Below are 21,649 nucleotides of genomic sequence, written 5' to 3' on the forward strand. Positions count from 1 at the left end.
TACGTCATTATGAGTAGACCCATCGTTTTCACTACAACAGAAACGATGCGGCACTGCCTTTGATTGACATACCGGTTGACCAATAGAATTTCACAAGGGGCGGCCTTCCTTTGCCTGTCGGGGGCTCATTAATAGATTCTAGAGGGAGGAGTAGGAGCCTTGTCATCTCGCAGTATCTTCTGGAACCTCATGGTAGGAAGATGGAGAAAGTACGTATGGGTACCGGCGGTTGATTACTCTTTAAATTTCACATTGTAATATGAAACTTTAACTCTCAATTGCTATGCGGTACGTTACGTGCGAGGTAGTCACGGTAGCTGTGCAGTTCTGTAGCGTTAACGTCCAGACCAGAAGAAATACTAGCGCAACGTGGGGAGAAGAGAGTGTAGCAGTGCGAAGGGTCAGCTGAGCTAGGTAGCTAACTAGCTTATTCAGCCGTTGGTTTGTCTGCTTCGTTCAGCTTGAGCGTTTTTTTTTTTTTCCGGCTTTTGGTGACTTTTTTTCGTGTGTGTGTGTTGTTGTGGCTTTACGTTGACACTGACAGGCAGCTGAATCAATGGCAGTAAATATTACGTCGTGTGGGGGGATTGGAACCGACTTAGTAACTGATCCGCGCAGCAGTGCAGGACGCAGGCTGAGGTGTGTGTGTGTGTGTGTGTGTGTGTGTGTGTGTGTGTGTGTGTGTGTGTGTGTGTGTGTGTTTTGCTGTTGGGCACCACGAAGTGTGTGTGTGTGTGACCGCAGTGAGTGGTGCTGAGAAGCTGCGTTTACACACACGACGACATACTGTATATTACACATCGGACCGGGGCAACCTGTCACTGACTGACTCGTGTCCGCGCTGTTGGCGGATCGAGTGAAATGGTTACTTTCCTTGTTGTACAGCCAGGCAGGTCGCTATTGATTCTCTTCAAGCAGTGGCACTAAGAACCGTTGGAAGGCGAAGGGACCTGTTAACGTAGTAATGCACATTAAGTGGTGTCTCTCTTGTTGTGCTGGGGGGATAGGTAAACCTAATTAAACTGCAGTGTTTGTTAACCAGCAGTGTACAGTGTAGCTTCATACAGTGTGGTTTGTGCATGCTGTCATGCTGATAATATTTGGCTCATCCAGTTTATCCTGACACCAGTCATTGTAGTTCTCACGCTGTATTGTACATTTTCTCATGACTTCTTCACTTCCTTCATCTGTCTTTGTCAAGTTTTCACCTTCTCAGTTACGCTCAATATTTTTTGCTCCGCTCCTACAATCTCTCACTTGGATTTTTCTGTCTTTGAAACACTCAGTTGTTGCATTGATCAGGATTTGCTTTTCTCCATAGATATCAGAGTTGAAAGAGAAGGGGAACAAGGCACTAAGCAGTGGGCAGTTGGAGGAGGCCATTCGCTGCTACACAGAGGCCTTGACTCTAGACCCTTCCAACCATGTGCTCTACAGCAATCGCTCGGCGGCCTATGCGAAAAAGGGAGACTACGAGAATGCCCTGAAGGATGCCTGCAAGACTGTTGAGATCAAACCAGACTGGGGCAAGGTCAGTGGTATACTCCTACAACTGTTGGCCTTTATGCAGTTTTCTCTCTCTGCATAGCTGTGAAACGGCTTACTATACATTGCTTCAAGTCATAAAGGAATAACTGTTTTGTACTTGCAGGGCTATTCCCGAAAGGCTGCTGCATTAGAGTTTCTTAAGAGATTTGATGAGGCCAAGGAGACGTATCAGGAAGGACTGAAACGAGAGCCAAACAACCAGCAACTGAAAGAGGGACTTCAGAATGTCGATGTTCGCCTAGCAGGTAAATGGAAATGAAACATGAGAATGGGCACACATGTCCATTTATGTCGTGCTTCCTTTCTTTAAAGTTTGACTCGTGCACATATTCAGGTATACAACTTCACTGCTTCTTCATGTAAATGATAGTTATGTGGCCAACAGTGTCTTGGTAGAAAGTATAAAATCTGAAGTTGACATTTCTTTCTTTCTTCCCCCCCTTACTATAGAAAAGAAAATGATGAACCCTTTTGCTATACCTAATTTGTACGAGAAGCTAGAGGGTGATCCTCGAACCCGGGCACTCCTGTCTGAGCCTGGGTACAGAGAACTATTAGAACAACTCAGGAACAGGCCATCTGATCTTGCTACGTGAGTTCTGCTTTAATCTGTGTTTAGCATGCACTTTTTACACGTGGAATCTCTTCTTTGCTTTGTTTCCATTCACGTTCTGAATAACGTATGTAAAATTTATTAGTGCAGCAACTGTAGGTCCATTTAAGAGAACTGAGAATTTGGCTTCATATTTTTTTCAGGGAACAGCGTGGGAGAAATTGGCAATGAAATGTACAAATCCTGTATAGGCTAATTGTATATAATCATGTAGTAAAGAGAATCGATTGCACTGATTCAAAGTTCTGTACATGTCATTGTCATGGTAACTGTATTGTGGTTAACTTGAACAATATTTGGGAAAAGTTTCAGAATCTGAAATACACCCTTAGTCTACTCACCAGACTTTAGTCTTGTAGTTACTAATACATTTAGCTGATGCTTTTCCCTGAAACAGCTTAGAATGTTAAAATACATTGTTACATTACTTACCCATTTATGCAGTTCGAAATTTTTACCGAAGCAGTTTTGGATATGCTTTGCTCAAGGTGGTGGCTCTTACCATTATGCTACCTTATGCCCCCTTTTTTTTTTTTTGTCCATTTTTTTTTTTTTTTTTTTTTTTTTTTTTTTTAATTCATCATTCACCACACAGACCTTCGAACAGGTTATATATTCTAGATTTTAGTAATCTCACTTTGCAGGTGTTAAATGGAAGCTAATGTCTTTCATCTTAAATAGTGAAGGAACATTCAGATTTTTGAATATGCAGGTCTATCAAAAGTTGTTTAAACTTTGACTTTACAAATGGGGTTTATCTTGATGAAGACACATAAATGTATATATTATATATACAAGTATCGTGTAAATTTTATGGTAACTAGGAGAGTAAACCAAAGGAGACTGTATTGGCAGTAACAGGTGGTAGAGATGGTATAGGAACTCTAAATGTCATGTCCTTTCTCAGCTTGTACAGAGCTTTCAGGGAGTCTGGTTCTATTTTGTCTCCACTATATGCCTTTGTGTACAAGCAGTCCTAGAGTTACAAGTGTCCGATTTGCATACAAACTACCCCTTTGCTGACGAAGTTTTTTTTTTTTTTTTGGTCACCCTTATGTAAAAATCAGAACTTCATAATTTACCCTTTTAAAAATCAAATTGCACACAATGGGTTTTAATAGCAAGCGGGCACTACTTTGCAACCCGCATCAAAACATTGCGCGTCTACAGCAGTTCGTCATCTCATGGGTGGGGTGTGTGAGCCCGAGGTAGGACAGAGTTCCTCCTTTTTAGTCGGGCCACAGTGCTGTTAGCAGTGTCTCGTGAGTTACTGTATTTGGCTTTAATTTTTTTGTTGGTTTTTTTCCCCCCTTCCTAACTATGGCAACAAAGTGTAAATGTGATTCATCAAAGAAAAGGGAAACAATCACGATGGATACTGAAGTGTAAATAATAAAGCGATTGGAAAAAGATGAAATGCCAACGAGCATTGGAAAGTGAACATTAAAGTTTGTTTAATGTTTTGCAGGAGCACACACTCTCTCTCTTATATATCGGAGTACTTGGCTATAAGACATTTCTCAGCCTCTTCCCAACTGTGGAATCCAACTCGAGACAACCATCCCCTCTGCATTCTCAAACCTACCTTGCGTTCCTCTTCCAAGTTCTGTCCCTCATAGTTTCCCAGACCTCTTCCACATCTCGTAGAAACGACCGCCTGCCTTGTCCCTCGACCACAGTTTCAGATCCTCACCTCTGTTCAGTTCACCAATCAACCGAACATTCGCCCATCCCCGAACACATCTAGTCCTTTGATTCTGAATAGACGATCCTGCACTTGGGTCCAGCCTCTACTGTTCATCATGACAGTAGTAACATTTATGTCTTTATATCGCTGTTATAAATACTGTAGTTACGTTTATTAGTTATTACATTGTATTATTACTGTAACACTAAAACATCTCATATTTGTGTTTCTTTAATGTTTAAGCATAGAAATGTGCACGATATATACAAAGAAAAACGTTTGACAGGCTGACATTGGATACCCACTATACCTAACTGTTCCAACTTGAGTCAAAATCTGACTTGGACGAACCGCAGACACGAAACTTGTTTGTAATCTGGGGACTGCCTGTTTTTGTCCACTGTACTATATTTCAGTCGTGTGATATTCAGCAGGAATGCTGTAGTTGCTATACTCCCTTATTGAAATTACACTGTGGATTTCTCTTTAATGCCACAACAAACTTATGCAAAACTTAATTTTGTTGAAGCTATGTGTCATTTATATTTTCAATAAACTTACTGTTTTTAGAGTGTAAGTTTTGTATGTATTGTTTTAAAAACAACTGCCTTGAGTGTTTAAACTTGTCTTGTGTATTTGATTTTTCAGATGTACTGGGGACATGAGCAGATGATTGTCATTATGTATGACAACAGTAAATAAAACAGGTTTCTGATGTGCAATAGCGTTTATATTCTGTGTTCTCTCTACTTCAGGAAGTTACAGGACCCTCGGGTGATGACCACACTTTCTGTCCTGCTGGGCTTTGATTTGGCTGGAGTTGAGGAAGAGGAAGAAGAGCCCACCCCAGCCCCAAAACCCAAACCACAACCGCCGCCTCCAAAAGAAGAGGATCTGCCTGAGAACAAGAGACAGGTGTGAAAGGGTGTAGAGAATGAATGCAATCCCCTCTGCTTGCTCGGGTGTCTGTGTAAAGCCTTGTTTGGATGAGTGGATACTGTGTCGGCATTCTGGCCCTGTAATCTGTCACTTTCATGTCTAGCAGCATAGCACATTCAGTCTGTGGAACCACAACACTGGAGCAGTGGACAGCAGCTGAAGTGTGTGTCTGTCTTCTTTTTTTGGAAAGAGAACTTAAAAACTAATGAGGATGTTTTTTTGAGCACGGACACTAACATTTACAAAACGCACCTTCGGAAGAGCCATGCATATAGGCCTATCTCCTCTGGTCTTAGATGTCAACTATTCAGAGTACATCTAACACATGACCCAGGCCTCTTCTCTCAAAGTTTGCAAGGCAGCCTCACAGGAGTTTCACAGTGTTGTCCATTGTGATTTTTTTTGTTCATTATTTTCAATTAACCATGTGTTGAAAGCAGTGAAAGGTGCAGTAACTCTTTCATGTTTATTTAACTTGCATTTTTCAGGAAGATGCATACGTGCGTTGAGATTTTCGTATGGTGTGTGAAAATGCAAGACGTCTGGAACAATGGATTTCCAGAGAAACAGCCACTACCTCCCCCCTAAAGTCCATAATTTTGATGCTAATCAATCTTGCAACTACAATTCATCCTCAATAATTTAAAAAGACCTGCTCAGTTTGCAGTTTTGATCAAGATTTTAACCAGCTGAATATTAAAAGAAGCAGTTCATGTGAAATGGCTATGACAATAAAAATAAGGACCAATATGGTACTCAACCAGCGGCTTACACAATCTCTCTCCTGTGTGCTCAACTGTTCTGCTTCAACCTGCCACTGTACATTCAGGCTCTGAAGGAGAAGGAACTTGGTAATGAGGCCTACAAAAAGAAGGACTTTGCCACTGCACTGAAGCACTATGAATCAGCACAGCAACATGATCCCACCAACATGACATACCTGTTGAACCAAGCAGGTAACCTTCCCTTACAGAGAGAGTGTGTTCCACTGATGTATGGATGAGTGACCCATTGCAAGTAGTGTATCTAGCAATGTAATTTACCCTGGTGAATAAGGTGTGTGGGCTGATGACACTACATCGAGTTCATTGGAAGTTGCTTTGGAGAAAAGCCTCTGCTAAATAAACATGTAAATCTCAGCTACACACTTGAGCTGTGCAAATATATCATCCGGGAGGGGTGGTGGTACTGACTGAATAGGTGGCACTGAAGCCACTCTTCTTCTGAAATTGAAATACAAACAGCAATGTTGGTATGAAGGAAAAAATGTTTTGCCACCGCAGAACATTAATGTTATATGGGTGCAATAAAGAGTAGTAATTGTACTAATAGTAGTTATATTATTTTACCTTTATACAGTAAAAGTAGTTTTGATAAATAGTGGTTCATTTCCTTTCTGCTTTTAGTGTGCTGCTATGTATTGTGTTTCTAGTTTACATCTTTTTTTGTCTCACCAAATAGAATTGGTAGTGTTCATGTGGATGAATTGGGCATAATTTTAGTATTTAAGAAATTGTATGTTTCTGTAAAAATGTTCTTGAAACAAAATGCAGCTTTTCAACATTTATTCATTTAGCTGACTCTTCAAGGCGACTTATAATATGGTTTATACAACTGTTTAAACATTTATACAGCTGGGTAATTTTACAGGAGCAAATTAGAGTAAGTACCTTGCTCAAGAGTACTGCAGCTGGAGGTGACTTGAACCTGCAACCTTTTGGTCCAAAGGCAGTGGTACTAACAACTACGCTACCAGCTGCCCGTTTTTGTTTGTCATTGCAGTTGTATAACTGTTTTTAACAATGTTTCTCTGCAGCTGTGTACTTTGAGAAAGGAGAGTTTGAGAAGTGTCGGGAGCTCTGCGAGAAAGCCATTGAGGTGGGCAGAGAGAACCGTGAGGACTACAGACAAATCGCCAAGTGAGTCTCTCCTCAACACCTCCTGTCGTGTGGATGTTGGCAGGAAGGTATTCCTGAGTCAGTCCTGCACATTTCCAAGTCATATTTACTCAAATTTCACAAGATGCTACTGCTGTGATAGCAAATGGAAATGTTCTTCAAATATGGGTGCTAAGTGTAGTAGTGATGGTTATTGCACACATATCAAGACAGAGCTTGGGTCATTTAAACTTCTTAAACTTTAAAAGTGCTTCATATTAAATTAAATTTACTGAGGCCTTACATTGTTGCTGCAATGCCAGTTAGTCCATTCTGATCCTTTCCCCCGGTAAAGTTTCGGTTTGCATGACTTTCAGATTGGTTAGTGAAGTTCTGCTGTTCATTTACTCTGTTCCTGTCTAACCCCTGGAACCTCCTTTCCCAGGGCTTATGCAAGAATTGGAAACTCGTACTTCAAGCAGGAGAAGTATACAGATGCCATCCAGTTCTACAATAAGAGTTTGACTGAGCATCGCACTCCTGAAGTGTTGAAGAAGTGCCAACAGGTCTGCCTGACCATGTGCCAGCAGTTCCTCCCTCACACCCCTCGTGCCACTCTTCATGCCCCCTTTCATGTTTTTCAATCCACCACAGGCAGAGAAGATTGTGAAGGAGCAGGAGAAGTTGGCCTACATCAACCCTGACTTGGCCCTGGAGGAGAAGAACAAAGGCAATGAGGCCTTCCAGAAGGGTAAGGAAGGGTGTTGAAGTTAGAGTAGTACCATTTATCTTTGAAAAGATGTTCTCAAACACAAACGTTTTCTCCTAACATTAGTAAAATCTGAAAATATGGAAGATGAAGGTGAAAATGTAAGCCGTTTGCTTAAAGAAACCATTTTGACTGTGTGCCCCTACAATTTCGGTCTTAAGGATTTATGGTCATTATGGAAACAGCTTGTTTCTGTTTAGTCAGCAACTTAATACAGTCTTTGGTATTCCAGAACCAACAATTGCCAGAAGCGATGGTACATTTTGTCAGATTTGATGTCAAAAGTAAATCACTTTTATTAACATTGTAGTGACCTACCGTTAAACCCCCCTACTCCAGGTGATTATCCTCTGGCCATGAAACATTACACAGAAGCCATCAAGAGAAACCCAAATGATGCCAAGTTGTTTAGCAATCGTGCAGCATGCTACACCAAGCTGCTGGAGTTTCAGCTTGCTCTCAAGGTACATTGCTTTGTCTTGCTTTATGCTGTATTACAGGCCATCAGCAGTGCTCGCTTAGGACTCTGGTAGAATTAGGTTCACTTTTTCTGTTCCTTGCTCATCTGCGTGAAGAACAAAATGAGCAGTTAGATTTTTTTTTCAGAGTGTATGAGTACACAAATTCTGTTTTCCTTGATCTGATGTACTATCCTAGGATTGTGGTTAACTGGTACCACATCAATGTGCAGTGCTGTGGAATGTCCTTCCTGCATTCCTCAATTATTGCAAATTTTTGACACTGAATATTTTCAGGTCTTCAACAAAACTATCAGATTACATAAGCATTTGTTCACCCAAGTATCCTTCTTTGTGTTATTTTTTTTAATGTATTTAATTTCTCAACACTTAACTTATTGCAACATTATAGTTACAAATAAAAACTCCGTCATTTGACCAAAAATTAAATTAACTAGGCTTGTTTGTTTTAGTTGTTTAATGTATCCATATTAACATGTTTCATTAATTGCATGTTTATACACTTTAGACATACTTTTTTGTACTCTAAAGGTTAACCTTCAGTTCAGTTTAATGCAACTGTTATTTTCCAGTAGTATGCTTTGTTACACACATTGACATGCAGTAATAGATTATGAATGCGATAAATTTGAGTTAAAGAAAAACATTTGAAATGTGAGGAATAGTCATGTTTATTGACAACTGAAAGTAAAGTACTGATGTTTGTATGTTTTTCAACCTGTCCCAGCAAAATGCATTAAATCAGTTTTTAGAAACATAGACCACGTGGTCACTTTAACTGTGCTGTTGCAATAAAGATATGGCTATAGTGGAAGATGATGAAAGTATGTTATGACTGCTTACGAGATTACAGTGGTCATTTCCCATTATGGTACAAATGGATAGTGTCACATTTAGAAGGCCTCCATTTCTTAAGCTAAAAACTTTTGTCAGTATGGTAAAGAAAAGCCTCACACTTATTTGTCTGTGTAGGATTGTGAAGAGTGTATCAGACTGGACCCCACCTTCAGTAAGTTACAACCACCTGCTGTCCTTTTCCTTTTATGCTCTTGTAGCTCAAGTGCTATTAAAGGACAGTGTTTTAATTTTCTCTCCTCTTTGTCTCTTGCCCTTGTCTTCAGTAAAGGGCTACACTCGCAAAGCAGCTGCACTAGAGGCCATGAAAGAGTTTAGCAAAGCTATGGACTTCTACCAGAAAGCTCTGGAGCTGGATGCCAACTCCAAGGTACCACCAGAGGTCACCATTCTGACCCTGCACATTCAGCTGAGCCAAAAACATTCTCCCAGCTAACAAGCCATGCTTAGCAGTTAAAGCTCTGAAACATGACAACATTCATGCTGATTACATGTAGTCCTCGACTTATGAAGTGGTTGTGTACTGACATCCATAATTCAACTTTCATATGTTGTAAATCCCTTTATACAGTATATATATACCATTACAAGTATATCCACTGTATAAAGAGTTAACATGCTACAGTGTGTGGTCTGGCATTGTTTTTTTTTCTAGCAATTTCACACAATATTAAAATAATATAAATGCAGCTTAGTATGTATTTTATTATGCTAATATTTTCCATTTCTAAATCTGTTTCACTTATTCTTTTTTGTAAAACCCAAATATGCATTTCTTGCTTGCTACCCTTTGGAAAGGAAGCAACTTGAATGTAATCACAAAAAATTCTGTAAATAAGTTTTTCCTAAATAAAATGCACTTGTTGATAGACTGACAAATTCAGTCAAAACCAAATATGGGTGCCATGTGACAGCATGGCCAGCAGATGGAGCGGTCATTGTTGGAAATTACAGCTAAACCATGGGACAGCAGCCGTTAAGTCTGGGTGGTCGTAAGTTGCATATGTCGTAAGTCAGGGACTACATGTACAGTATTTTTGAAGTCTGTCTGTATAACTAAGTTTTCTATATTGTGGTCTTCTGTATGTGAACACACAAATTATACTTGCTTTTGTGGGAATGTGTAGTTTTATAACCTCACACTCCTCCTTGTGGTTCCAGGAGGCATCTGAGGGGCTGCAGCGATGCCTAGTGAGCCAGGCAATGCGGAACGATAACCCGGAGGAAGTGAAGCGCAGGGCCATGGCTGACCCTGAGGTGCAGCAAATTATGAGTGACCCAGCCATGCGACTTATCCTGGAGCAGATGCAAAAGGACCCGCAGGCACTCAGCGAGTAAGAGTGCTCTTCATCAGAGACCAGAATGTCACTAGCACTATAGAATAATGAAGGTTACAATCCATATTGTAACTGAACCAAGCAATAGAAAAGGTTTCAAAGGAGGTATTGAATCAGCCTTAACATCTACATTTTAGGCAGGTAATTAAGCATTGTTTTATGCTGTTGTTCAGGGATAGGGCTGGCTTGCTAGTAAGTACTTAACATGGAAAAATTGAACTAGCTTCTACCAAAGATGGTGGTGAGAAACCCATAGTACATGCACACAGTCCAATGCAGAAATTGCTAAAGAAACTTATCGCATGTATTCAAATTTATCAGAAAGAAAAGCAATTTTTGTATGTAATACATGTGAAGGGTCACTTAAGTTCTACTGTAACGCATGTCTAAGGAAAGGAACCTTGTGTGACAAGTTAGGGGTCTTCTTTACTTTGTATATAATGGGATGAGCCCCAAGTTCCATTGCACTGAGTCCTGTCTCTCCACTGCTTTTCCAGTCACTTGAAGAACCCAGTTATTGCTCAGAAGATTCAGAAGCTCATAGATGTTGGGCTGATAGCCATCCGGTGATCAGAGGGAGACTAAGGAGAGAAGCCTGGGGCAAAAGTACAGAGGAACAGATTATCCCCCTGAAAGTGTATGACCTGACACCCCCCCCCCCCCCAATTTATTTCCACCATGAACAACATGAAACGGATGTTTCTACCATCACACCTTCAGTGTCAGCCAAAACAGTGTTGAAGACACCAATGGCCAGTTGCAGAAGACTTAAAATTCACATCTTCAAAATTCTTTAACATTTTGAAGTGCATGCTTTATTGTTCTTGACCAGGGGTTAACCCAATCTGTAATTTTGTCATTTTAAACAAGTTGGTTACATGTCCCGTATTCAAGTTTGAATATGTGATTTCAAAAAAAATACCTGTTCAGATACATATACATTGACCATATAGAGTGCCTCTGTGACCACTGCTACTATACTGTATTTGTGACTTGTTTAAAGGAATTGTAATCTCAATTCACAGCTGTGATTGTCTTTATTTTTACAAATATTTTTTGCAGTTTCAAGCTTGACCTTGTTCTGGCAGCTTCTCTGAATTAGAAAATGAACCTGGTGCTTTTTAGGGCCAGGTACAGAGTTACTTGGCCCTTGAATTCACCTTTTTACCATATGCTGTTTATACAGGAGCAGTGCTGATACTGATGGAAGAGTGTGCCTTGCAAGGTGGAACTGTGAAACATAGAAGGATAGGGTGGGATATATCCTTTGGGCTCTCCATCCAACTGGTGTACAGGTGGTGGCATACTTCTTTTACTTTGAGGGGTATAGAACACTTTATACTGAACCCAAATTCAGCATAACTCTTACAAATGTATGTCAGTAACAGGGAGGTAACTTCCCTTTGTTTCTCAGCAGGCTGCAGAGTATAGAGTTGAAATATCTTTGCAAAAATGTGAAAGGGCACTGTTTGCTTTAGTAGAGAACAGACCATTATATCTCCTTGGTTGGGACTGTGCTCTGTAGTAATATACTGCATTAAAATGGCATGGTTTTCAATCATTTGAACTGTGAAGATGCAGTTTTTTGCAACTGGACCTTAAAAACTGTTTTGGGGGTATTCCAAAAAATTGTTTTTCTAGAAGACTGATGTTAGGGTTTTCAGTAAAAGGAATGTATTTCCAAGAATTTCATTGTGTATCTTAAGTGCTTTTAATTTTGTAGACCTGTTACAGAAACCACACAAGTGTTTTCTGAGGAAACAGGGTTCACACCTCATAGATGAACTAAATGAACTTAGTCTCTGAAGCTGGTATTTTATCATAATTGCGCAGGTTAGCATCCATCAAATTTTTGTCTCCAGCAGAAGGCTAGTACTTGGACTAATGGGTAATATGGTATTTAGTACATCGTGCTTGCATGAAGTTCCCCCACTTCAGATTTGAGTAAAGACCTGTCAGTGTCAGAAGCAGAAGCAGACAAGGAAATATGATTAAACAAATTCTAGACCACCTTCCTTGTGAAGCTGATCATTAAATTACATCAAAATGTGTTAATCTGTTTATTCATGTGGAGGAAAATGTTTCACTGACATGGATAACATTTCAAGTACAAATATGCTCTATACAGTATAGATTTAATACATAAGTGCATACATTTTGAAAGGGTATAATAACATACCCAGAAATATTAGAAACTGCTGATGGAATTGAGTGGGTCGTATGAATAGTCGTAGGTCTGCTGGTGTATTTGTTTTCAGATTCACCGAGCATCTGTGCTCTTTTATTCACCAGCTGGAACCCTACGAAGAGCCTTGGGAAGTAGGGAGCTGTAGGTCTTGACCTTGGGTTTTTGCCCATTCCAGCACTGACAGAAGAGCAAAAAACAGAAGGGCCCTATAGGGGAAGTTAGTGTTTGGCATCAAGTAACTGAGTTCCTGTAACATCTGCAGAAGGTACAAGATTGCTGAGGTCATTTGGGTGGTTTGTTGCATTGCTATGATCATTGGAAATGTGGCTGTAATCCTATCAGCAATAAAGTAAATCCAAAGCTGCAGAGAACACTGTGTGGTACAATACATGAGTACATGAATTTTTAATTTTTCTTAGTGTTCCTACAGTCTATATTAATTGTTTTAAAAAAAAATACTTGTGGTATATTTAAAATAGCTTAGTTCATGATTTTTACATCTGAACTGTCTGTTTTATGCACCTACTTGTGCGATGAACATCGGTGCATAAAGTGGAAAGAAACTAAGTTTACTTAAGAATCACATGTCTGCGGCTATGTCTTTCTTTCTCCTAATGTAATGCACATTGTATTCTCTGAGATGTATGTTGCTTTGGAGAAAAGCATCTGCTAAATGAATAAATGTAAATGTAAAAGTTACGTCAAGACACTGAGTAATGTCAAATTGTTTCCTAGTTTTCTTAGTTAGTAGAACGTTTTGCAAAACAGCCACTATTCGATATTGATGTTCATTTACTAGGTCTATTCCCGTGGTCATAGTAGGAAACACGGAGGGTTATAGAAGATCTTATTGTTCACACTGAGGAAAGATGTATATTTAAATTATCGTGTGATGTTTGCCCATATTAAATGAGATGCACAAATTGCGCACACCTCCCAACACCCACAACGAGCAAAGACCCAATGACACAAAAATACTCTGAGCTGCTCGCTGAAACTCTGTCACACGGAAGTCGATAAAAGAGGAACACCCGTCTTGCAGCTTAGACTTAGCCCTGCGTATAAACCACAAGTTCAGTCCGAGAGAACGAGCACTCGAGAGGGGGAAGTGACACAGACCGATTTGAGACACCCAGCAGAGAGAGAAACGGCAGCGACAGGGCGGGGGTCCTTCCTGAGCCTCTGAAACGAAGGACCGTGGAATAGCCAAGAAGGTAGGATCAAGTCTTATGCACCTGCTCGAAAAAGCCTTTCTCGACTTTTCGGAGCAACGGTAGGAGATGGAGGAGATGTTTGCGGAGCAGCAAGGGGAGTAAAGCCTGCTGACACGTCAAAAGGTCTTTCCTTTTATGGCCTATTGTGTTCACATCGATGTTCCTCTTAGTGAACGAGATTCTCGATTCCAAGACCTGCTGCGTCTGTCTATTTCTGTCCGCAAACCTGTAAACATTTCTTAGTCATATACTAATATTTGAGAGTAAAATACACAAGTTCGCTCTAAGGGATGGCAAATGGGGAGAAAGGAAACAAAGGAACAGGCTTTCAAAATTCAGAACCCCACCATGTGCACCTGACCGCCATATCTGCACTTATTTTATACTTCTGCTCAGCTTTTGCTGGTTCTTCTTTCGGTTTTTTTTTTTTTTAATTTAATCTTTTATTTTAGCCAGGAATGTTTAGCAATTCTATTTATGACGTATTTTTGGTCAACTGCAACTTGACTACGAAGCGTCCTCCCAGGCAAATGACAGAATCCCTATAAAAGGTGGCCCGGGTTCGACTCGGCTTGCTGCTCACGTAGACAAAGTGGCTGTGGAATGTGTCTGTCACCCTCTCGGATAGGAAACATGAGTAAGTGTGATTATGGGCGTTGGGAATAGGAAGTGACCACGAAATGGCAGGTCAGGAGCTATCATGTGAATAAATACGTGCTGATTTGTGTAACTTTGCACAAGTTGCGTGATGGCGTTGCTCGCCCGGCCCTCGTGTCGACACACTGCCTTTCTTAATCCTTGTAGGGGTGGGTCGCCATTGTCCTGGACGAAAAAATTGTACCGATTCTCTAAGGATCGACAACCGCAGTCCTTGAACGCTCCAAGTTATGCTAGCTTGGCGGTAGATTCCACGATCGGCGCCTGATTGACACGCGCCGGATAGCTGCGCTGAGACCGCAAAGAAGAAATTAAGGCGCTGAAGTAGAGTGAAACTGGGACGCCTGGGAACTTTCTCGTTCTCTCACCTAGGAGAACCTTTCCTTAGAAGGCACCGGATTAGCGCTGACGATCCCGAAGACCGAAATTTGAATCCGTTCATGAAGTTCGGGTGATTTTAAAGTGTGAGTTGAGATGAGGACTTTGAAATGTAAAATGTCATCGTGAGTCACCCCTCCCTCCACCCCCACCCCCACCCCCACCCCCACCCCCCACGGCTCCATTGACAGAATGGCTGTGTGGGACCTGACCGTCGCCGTAGAGGAGCTGGGCCCCGAGGCGCCGCCCCTCAGCATCAGCGTCACCTCCGACTTGCACATCGGCGGGGTCATCCTCAAGATTGTGGAAAAAACACGTGAGTCGAAGTAGCGCATGAGGTCCTGGCCAAAATGGGCCTCTGCACTATAGAGGAACGGTGTGGCTAGAAATCATATTTTTAGTCCTTATGCCTGTTGTAAAGAACGACCCACAGAACAGAAGACATATTTCAGATTACAACGCATGTACTCTATGTTTCAAACATTGCACAATAAACACACCTTTTGCGTCAGTCCCCCTACGTTGAAGAGAGTGTGAGTGTGGGGGTCCCAATGAAGAGTCTGGTAAAAGGTAAGGGGTAAAATCGTTGTCGTTCGCCTTTGCCTTTGCCTGGCAGAGATGAAGAAGGACTGGTCAGACCACGCTCTCTGGTGGGAGCAGAAGCAGCAGTGGCTCCTGCGGCCCGCCTGGACGCTGGACAAGTGCGGGATCCACGCGGACGCGCGCCTCACCTTCACCCCCCAGCACAAGCCCCTGCGCCTGGGTCTGCCCAACGGAATGACCGTGAGGCTGCGGGCGTGTTTCTCGGGGCCCACCTTCCGCACCGTCATGGGCATCTGCAAGCTGCTCAGTAAGTACTGCAGAGCGGCTGTGCGCGAAAACCTAGTAAATCGACGACCGAACCGAGGACTGAATCGGCAAGACGGTTATCTGGAACCGATCATTTTTGCAGCATCTGAAATCACGCACATTCTCATGGGAACAATCCAGCGCTATCAGTACCTCACCGCCCTTCGCTTTAAAAAATCCTCAGGGTTCCTCCAAATATTTAATTTTTGGCTCCCCCCCCCCCCCCCCCCCCCATTTTAAATAAGCTCACAGAGTACAGCTGCGATTCAAATAAACGCCTTCCTTTTCTTCCTCTTCCTCTAATCACTCCGCCCGCGAAAGGCATGCGTCACCCGGAGGAGCTGTCGCTCCTCCGTCCAGTGGAAGAGAAAAAGAAGAAGAAAGACAAGGAGGCACAAGAAGAGGTGTACGACCTCACTGGAGTCCCCCTAACCTCAGGTGCAGATGAGATGTAGCTTTATTTGGGATTTTTAAAGATGTGCCTATCTATTTTAATGTTGTTCATTTGCTCTGAAACCAACAAACAAGCAAATAGATGGAGGAATGAATTAATAAATGAATGAATGAATGAATTAATTAATTACATAGATTAATGAATTGTCTATCCGTCCATCCCTCCATCCCTCTATCTATCTATCTATCTATCTATCTATCTCTCTCTCTCACTGGAGGACTGCACTAGGTAACTTGGTCTAGGTTTTCGTTCGGTCTAAACGCAGTTGACCGTAACGGGCAGTTCTATGTCATGAAGGGTTATGTTCCAGCCGTCACGCTGCGCTCTGTCTCTCAGGTTCGGTTCCCAACCTGTACAACGGTATGCCAGCCCACTTTGCCGACTCCCCCCAGACCGAAGCGGTGTACAAAATGCTGTCCATAAGCCAGCCACCACCTGCCCCTGAGGTCATCGCTAAAATGTACCGGCCGGCCAGCGTGGTGGACAAAGCCCATATCCACAGCAGGTGAGGTGTGCCTGCCCGCTAAACTCGTGTCTGCTTCCGTAACGCAATGTGTGTACCATTCTGGAGATGGCTTTTCTGGGAATGGCTTTCTAAACTGCATACCAAGTCTGCGCTGGAGCGGATGAATGAAGGACGTTGTCCCTCCCCCCAACTTCCAGGTGGCTGGACTCGTCTCGATCCCTGATGCAACAGGGAATCCAAGAGAATGACCGACTGTGGCTGCGGTTCAAATACTACACCTTCCACGAGCTCGAGCCCAAGGTGCCTGCTTACGTGTGCGTGGCTGTGTGAGCGTGAGTCCGGCACCAAGGTGTTCTGAACAGAACAGCCGCTTCTTAACGCTGTCTCATAAGCAAAGAGGTCAGCTAACCTAGACGAAACGTCGTCGACTTTTTCGACACGGTCCGTAGAGGAGCTTTTTAGAGTGACGCTAGTCCTCTCAGAGGGATCTCTCGGTGCGGGGCTTGGATGTGGCATTTTTCAAGCTGGACTGGAGTCGCCGTTTACCCGCTGTCACTCCTCTGCGTGCCACGTGGCCTTGCCGTGCTGCTAAAACGTACCTTTCGTTGGCATCTCCGCTTCCCAGTATGATGCGGTGCGCCTGACCCAACTCTACGAACAAGCTCGATGGGCCATCCTGCTCGAGGACATTGACTGCACAGAGGAGGAGATGATGCTATTCGGGGCCCTACAGGTGATGGAAGGATCCCTGGAAAACACACACTATGTCTACATTTTACTGGGATAACCACGGGAAACATGAGAATATGCTGCTTTTATTGCTGCTTTAATAATGACACGTGAGATTTGACAAGACTGACTGGTACGTGTTACTGTCCGAAGAAATATCAGCAAAAGCAATGAGGCAAAAATCCATACAGGTGACATTTTTTCTCCTACCGCAGTACCACATAAACAAAGTGTCCCAGTCCGAGCCCCAGGCCATGATGTCGTGTCCAGCGATGGATGACCTGGACTCTGCCTTGCAGTCGCTGGAGGTCAAAATGGAAGGAGAGAGCAGCTCCATGGATATGTTGGTCAGACATTTTTTTATTCTCGCTTTCTTATCTTCTACCAGGACTCTTCGGCGTTTTTCTAAATTTGTTGGTCTTTGTTACTGATTCGCCTTTTCTTACTTCTGCCTGACTTATGTAAATGACCCGTAAACTGTCTCAAAGTTTATTTACGCCGATCGCATCGGAGCGTCTCTGTTTCCAAAGGACGGTAATGAAGTGTTCGTTATGTTATTGCATTTTAGAAGCATTTCAGAATTTCGCAAATGATGCATTGATAACAGATAACAGAGATAGTGGGGCATGGTGGTGCCTCACAAGTACTGGGTCCTGCGTTCGAATCTGCCTCTATCTGTGTAGAGTTTGTGTATTCTGCCCTTGCTTCCGTGGGCTTTCCCTGGGTGCTCTGGTTTCCTCCCACAACCCAAAGATGTGTGTGTTTCGGATGGGCTGGTGACTCTAAATTACCCTTAGTACATGTGAGCAAATGTGTGTGTGACTGCATTACAATGGATCCGTATTCCATCCATGGTGTTTCCTGCATAGCCCAGTGCCCTATTATTCTGGGACAAGATCTAAACCGCCACAACCCTACACTGGACAAGAGGTTATTGATAACGAATGGATACGATAATGCAGAATTACACACAACAGAACTAATATTAAAAATAGTGGTGACCCGTAATGGTGTTTGCCACTTAAACAGGAAACCATGACGACCGCTCCAGAGCTGCACGACTACTTGAAGATATTCCGGTAAGATCTCCTAAAAATGTAACTGGGTCTCGCTAGTTTTGTTTCTCTCAATACAATTTTGGTGTCAAAACGTTTCTGGTGGGAGATGGAACACAGGTGAACATCCTTGAACAGAACAGCCATTACGGTGTGTACGGAAATTAACATCAGTTAACTTCCCCCTCTATCTCTGCTTCTAGACCGAAAAGGTTGACACTGAAAGGCTATAAGCAGTACTGGTTTGTCTTCAAAGACGCTTCCATCTCCTACTTCAAGAGCAAAGAGGAAGGTTTCGGAGAGCCCATTCAGAAGATGGACCTGAAAGGTACCGGACGTGGACAAAAAAATATACCTCGACACACATTCAGATTTACGGACATTCGGAGAGCTCACTTTTGATGGCGGGTAAAGCAGCGATCGATTCTCCAGACACGCCGAGTACAGAATCTGAGTACACAAGTTACCTGTGCTCCTCTGCCAGGATGTGAGGTGGCTGGTGATGTGAACGTGGCAGGCCAGAAATTCTGCATCAAGCTGCTGATTCCGAGCCCAGAGGGCATGAACGAAGTCTACCTGCGTTGTGAGAACGTGAGTGAGGAAGGATTTGCCGACCGACTCCCACCACACTTCACTCATGTACATGCGAATGATCCGGTGAATACGCACATGATACATTCCAGTGACCCTCAAATCAGATGATGCTTATTACGAAATGCTTCCTTAATTAGAGTTTTTTCATGAAAAAAAACATCTCTAATAATGTTAACAAAGAAGCATTTTATGTGCATTGATAAATTCATTACTATTATTTTTTTTTTAAATTATTCTTACTATTTCAGTTACTTTTAGAACTCTGGTAACCTGACTGCCAACATATAATTTTAACACCTCACCTACTAATATAGTTGAAAATTTCCTGATGGTCAAAGCACACATCATCACCACATCTATCTAGACCTGAAAGAGTCATCATTTAGGTTGCAAGGGCATATCCTTCATCTTTGGACCACCTGCTGCCCGTAACAGTAGAACGTTTGTGCTCCACCCACACCCCCGATTCCCTGCCTTCAGGAACAGCAGTACTCGCGCTGGATGGCCGCGTGTCGCCTGGCTGCCAAGGGGAAAAGCCTGGCAGACAGCTCCTTCTCCAGTGAGGTGAAGAACATCCAGGCTTTTCTGTCCATGCAGCACTCCAACCCAGGGGCCGCATCAGCCCAAAATGATGAAAACATCAACACCCACAGTCTCGTCTCCCCCCGATACCACAAGAAGTACAAGCCCAAGCAGGTAGACTGTCTTCCCTGGCAGAATTCTCTAGGTATCCGTGTCCAAGGCGCACTTCCATGCAAATTCATTCATGTATGGTTTATAGCCTTGTTACAGCACATTCACTCATGAAAAAACAATTTATGGTTATCCATTACCCAATTATCAATTACAATGAAAATGTTATTAACTTTAGAACCAGGGTCATCTAGCCTTAAAATTGACTGCTAGACAAGAAGGTGACTGAGCACAGCGCTATAAATCTGTCCATTGGCCCCGAGGAACAATAAATCTCGTCCTCCCCAGTTAACGCCTCGCATTCTGGAAGCGTATCAAAACGTGGCGCAGCTCTCCCTGACAGATGCCATCCTACGCTTCCTGCAAATCTGGCAGGCCCTTCCAGATTTTGGAGTGTCATTTTTTGTGGTGAGGTGAGTGGGGGGGACTGCCGCCATAATTAAACAACCGAAAAGTAGAAGTATATACACGTATACAAAAATAGCTTACCTAAACAAAACTGTGCAAAGTATTATGCATGCGAGTAATACCAAACACAAGCATTGTGCAGAATTTATTCTGGCAACCATTATAGCCTCGTTTCTCCGTTTTATTTCCAAGCATGTAGAAGGTTTACAACTATGCTTTGTCTGAAATAGGTTTAAGGGTAGCCGAAAGGATGAGGTCCTGGGCATTGCCCCCAACCGGCTCATCCGCATTGACCTGGGTGTTGGAGACGTGGTGAAGACCTGGCGTTACAACAATATGAGACAATGGAATGTCAACTGGGACATTCGACAGGTGAGTTGCCTTCTCAGTGTTGGTGGGAAAATTTCAGTAAAGTTCATACTGTCGATAACCTTCTCTCTTTCTCTATTCATCTTCAGGTGGCCATTGAGTTTGACGGCAATGTGAATATAGCCTTCGGCTGTGTGACAGCAGACTGTAAGATTGTGCACGAATACATCGGTGGCTACATATTCATGTCGACCCGCAGCCGTGAGCAAAGCGACACCCTCAACGAAGAGCTCTTTCACAAACTCACTGGGGGACACGAAGCTTTGTGAGACCTGGTTGCTTCGCAAATACTGATCCCTGCATCCTTTGCCATGACATCCACTGACTTCCTGTCAAAGTATTTTATTCCTTAAGACAGTATCAGCATCTCCAGTACCTACTCCTTTGCAGCCATTGACTTGTTTTATAAGGATACTCTTTTAAAAAAAAAAAAAAACACCAATTCATTACTGCCTATTCATGACTAACAGCTTGTCACTTTCAATGCTGGAAGAGTAACATATCTGAGATAACGTGCAGTACATCCATATTTGGTAAGAGAAAACCTCACACAACTGAAAGCACATTTTTATAATGTATTAGATACCAAATTCACTTAAAAATATACTCTAATCTCTGAATAAACATAAATTTGGTAAAGTGTTGATAATACAAGAACTAAAACTCTGAAAAGTTTGGACTGAAAGAGGTTGTTGTCTGATCAGTATTTTGGTTTCCTTGGTGAAAGAGTATAGACATAGGTCATGACAAATTAACAGTACAGTGCATCATTTATTCTAATGGTTATGCCTTTCTAAAGACTGCTCAAATGCATGCTTAATTTGTAATTAATTTTGGTAATTTTTTTTTAAGAAAATGCATCCTTCGGAATTATTTCGAATTCCATAGCTCAGGGAAAACTAATTCACCTTTGAGAGGTACAAATATATTTCACATTTTCACCTGATTTACATCGTAAACACTAGTCTGGTGACTTACTACGCAAATAAAAACAACTAAACTGAAGGAGGGTGCATTTCCACATGCTTTGTAGCTCTCAGGGACTGCAGTAGCCCATTCCACACAAAGCTAACATTAACCCAACTAATGCTTAGATTTGATTTCAAAATGACTTTTTAGACATGTCAATATGTTAAAAATGTTCCCAAGACTGAATTCTTTATACACAAAAACATTAAAACTAGTTTTTGAACTACATATGCAAGTAATAAAATACACAAACTAAACAGTACTGCTACGAAACAATCAAGTGTTTTACTTTTTTGAAAATATGGAAATAGAATGTACCATTTTACATATATGTAACATTAAGTACACAGTTTGTCCTGCAGCTTCTAGCATCTTCATTAGTGGGGAAAACATAAATGTCAACTATTCACAATATAATAATGTCTATTTCATTACTAATTTATAGTCACAGTTTCTCCTGCTCATTGGCACTGATGCATATATTAAAACAACATATAATGACTTCTTTGCATATGAAATGTT

The 21,649-nt window shown here is 42.1% G+C and overlaps 2 protein-coding genes across 2 annotated transcripts; both read left to right on the forward strand.

Moving 5' to 3' along the window:
• The first annotated feature begins 114 nt into the window (after nucleotides 1-114).
• On the forward strand, nucleotides 115-12,355 carry stip1 (stress-induced phosphoprotein 1). The gene is made up of 14 exons (XM_018737456.2): nucleotides 115-209; nucleotides 1,322-1,531; nucleotides 1,652-1,793; nucleotides 1,999-2,140; nucleotides 4,604-4,763; nucleotides 5,617-5,743; nucleotides 6,604-6,706; nucleotides 7,110-7,230; nucleotides 7,319-7,415; nucleotides 7,773-7,897; nucleotides 8,885-8,921; nucleotides 9,034-9,137; nucleotides 9,929-10,101; nucleotides 10,602-12,355. The coding sequence occupies exons 1-14, from the start codon at nucleotides 201-203 to the stop codon at nucleotides 10,672-10,674; spliced, it is 1,623 nt and encodes a 540-aa protein (XP_018592972.1). The 5' UTR covers nucleotides 115-200; the 3' UTR covers nucleotides 10,675-12,355.
• Nucleotides 12,356-13,364: 1,009 nt separating this feature from the next.
• Nucleotides 13,365-20,843, forward strand: LOC108925204 (fermitin family homolog 3-like). Its single transcript, XM_018737013.2, has 15 exons — nucleotides 13,365-13,506; nucleotides 14,733-14,857; nucleotides 15,158-15,391; nucleotides 15,712-15,828; nucleotides 16,181-16,349; nucleotides 16,508-16,610; nucleotides 16,936-17,043; nucleotides 17,255-17,386; nucleotides 18,069-18,118; nucleotides 18,298-18,422; nucleotides 18,579-18,685; nucleotides 19,169-19,384; nucleotides 19,670-19,794; nucleotides 20,020-20,161; nucleotides 20,248-20,843. The coding sequence occupies exons 2-15, from the start codon at nucleotides 14,734-14,736 to the stop codon at nucleotides 20,425-20,427; spliced, it is 1,932 nt and encodes a 643-aa protein (XP_018592529.1). The 5' UTR covers nucleotides 13,365-13,506; nucleotide 14,733; the 3' UTR covers nucleotides 20,428-20,843.
• The last annotated feature ends 806 nt before the right edge of the window (nucleotides 20,844-21,649 follow it).

This window comes from Scleropages formosus, chromosome 13 (genome assembly GCF_900964775.1).
Source record: "Scleropages formosus chromosome 13, fSclFor1.1, whole genome shotgun sequence".
NCBI lineage: Eukaryota > Metazoa > Chordata > Actinopteri > Osteoglossiformes > Osteoglossidae > Scleropages > Scleropages formosus.

What these genes read in the sequence shown, in the direction of transcription:
- LOC108925204 (XM_018737013.2), top strand. Translation starts at nt 14,734, where the DNA reads ATGGCTGTGTGGGACCTGACCGTCGCCGTAGAGGAGCTGGGCCCCGAG. An exon ending in GTGTCATTTTTTGTGGTGAG is followed by an intron (nt 19,795 to 20,019) that starts GTGAGTGGGGGG and finishes TGTCTGAAATAG; the next exon opens with GTTTAAGGGTAGCCGAAAGG. An exon ending in TCAACTGGGACATTCGACAG is followed by an intron (nt 20,162 to 20,247) that starts GTGAGTTGCCTT and finishes ATTCATCTTCAG; the next exon opens with GTGGCCATTGAGTTTGACGG.
- stip1 (XM_018737456.2), top strand. An exon ending in TCAAACCAGACTGGGGCAAG is followed by an intron (nt 1,532 to 1,651) that starts GTCAGTGGTATA and finishes TTGTACTTGCAG; the next exon opens with GGCTATTCCCGAAAGGCTGC. An exon ending in AGCTGGATGCCAACTCCAAG is followed by an intron (nt 9,138 to 9,928) that starts GTACCACCAGAG and finishes TTGTGGTTCCAG; the next exon opens with GAGGCATCTGAGGGGCTGCA.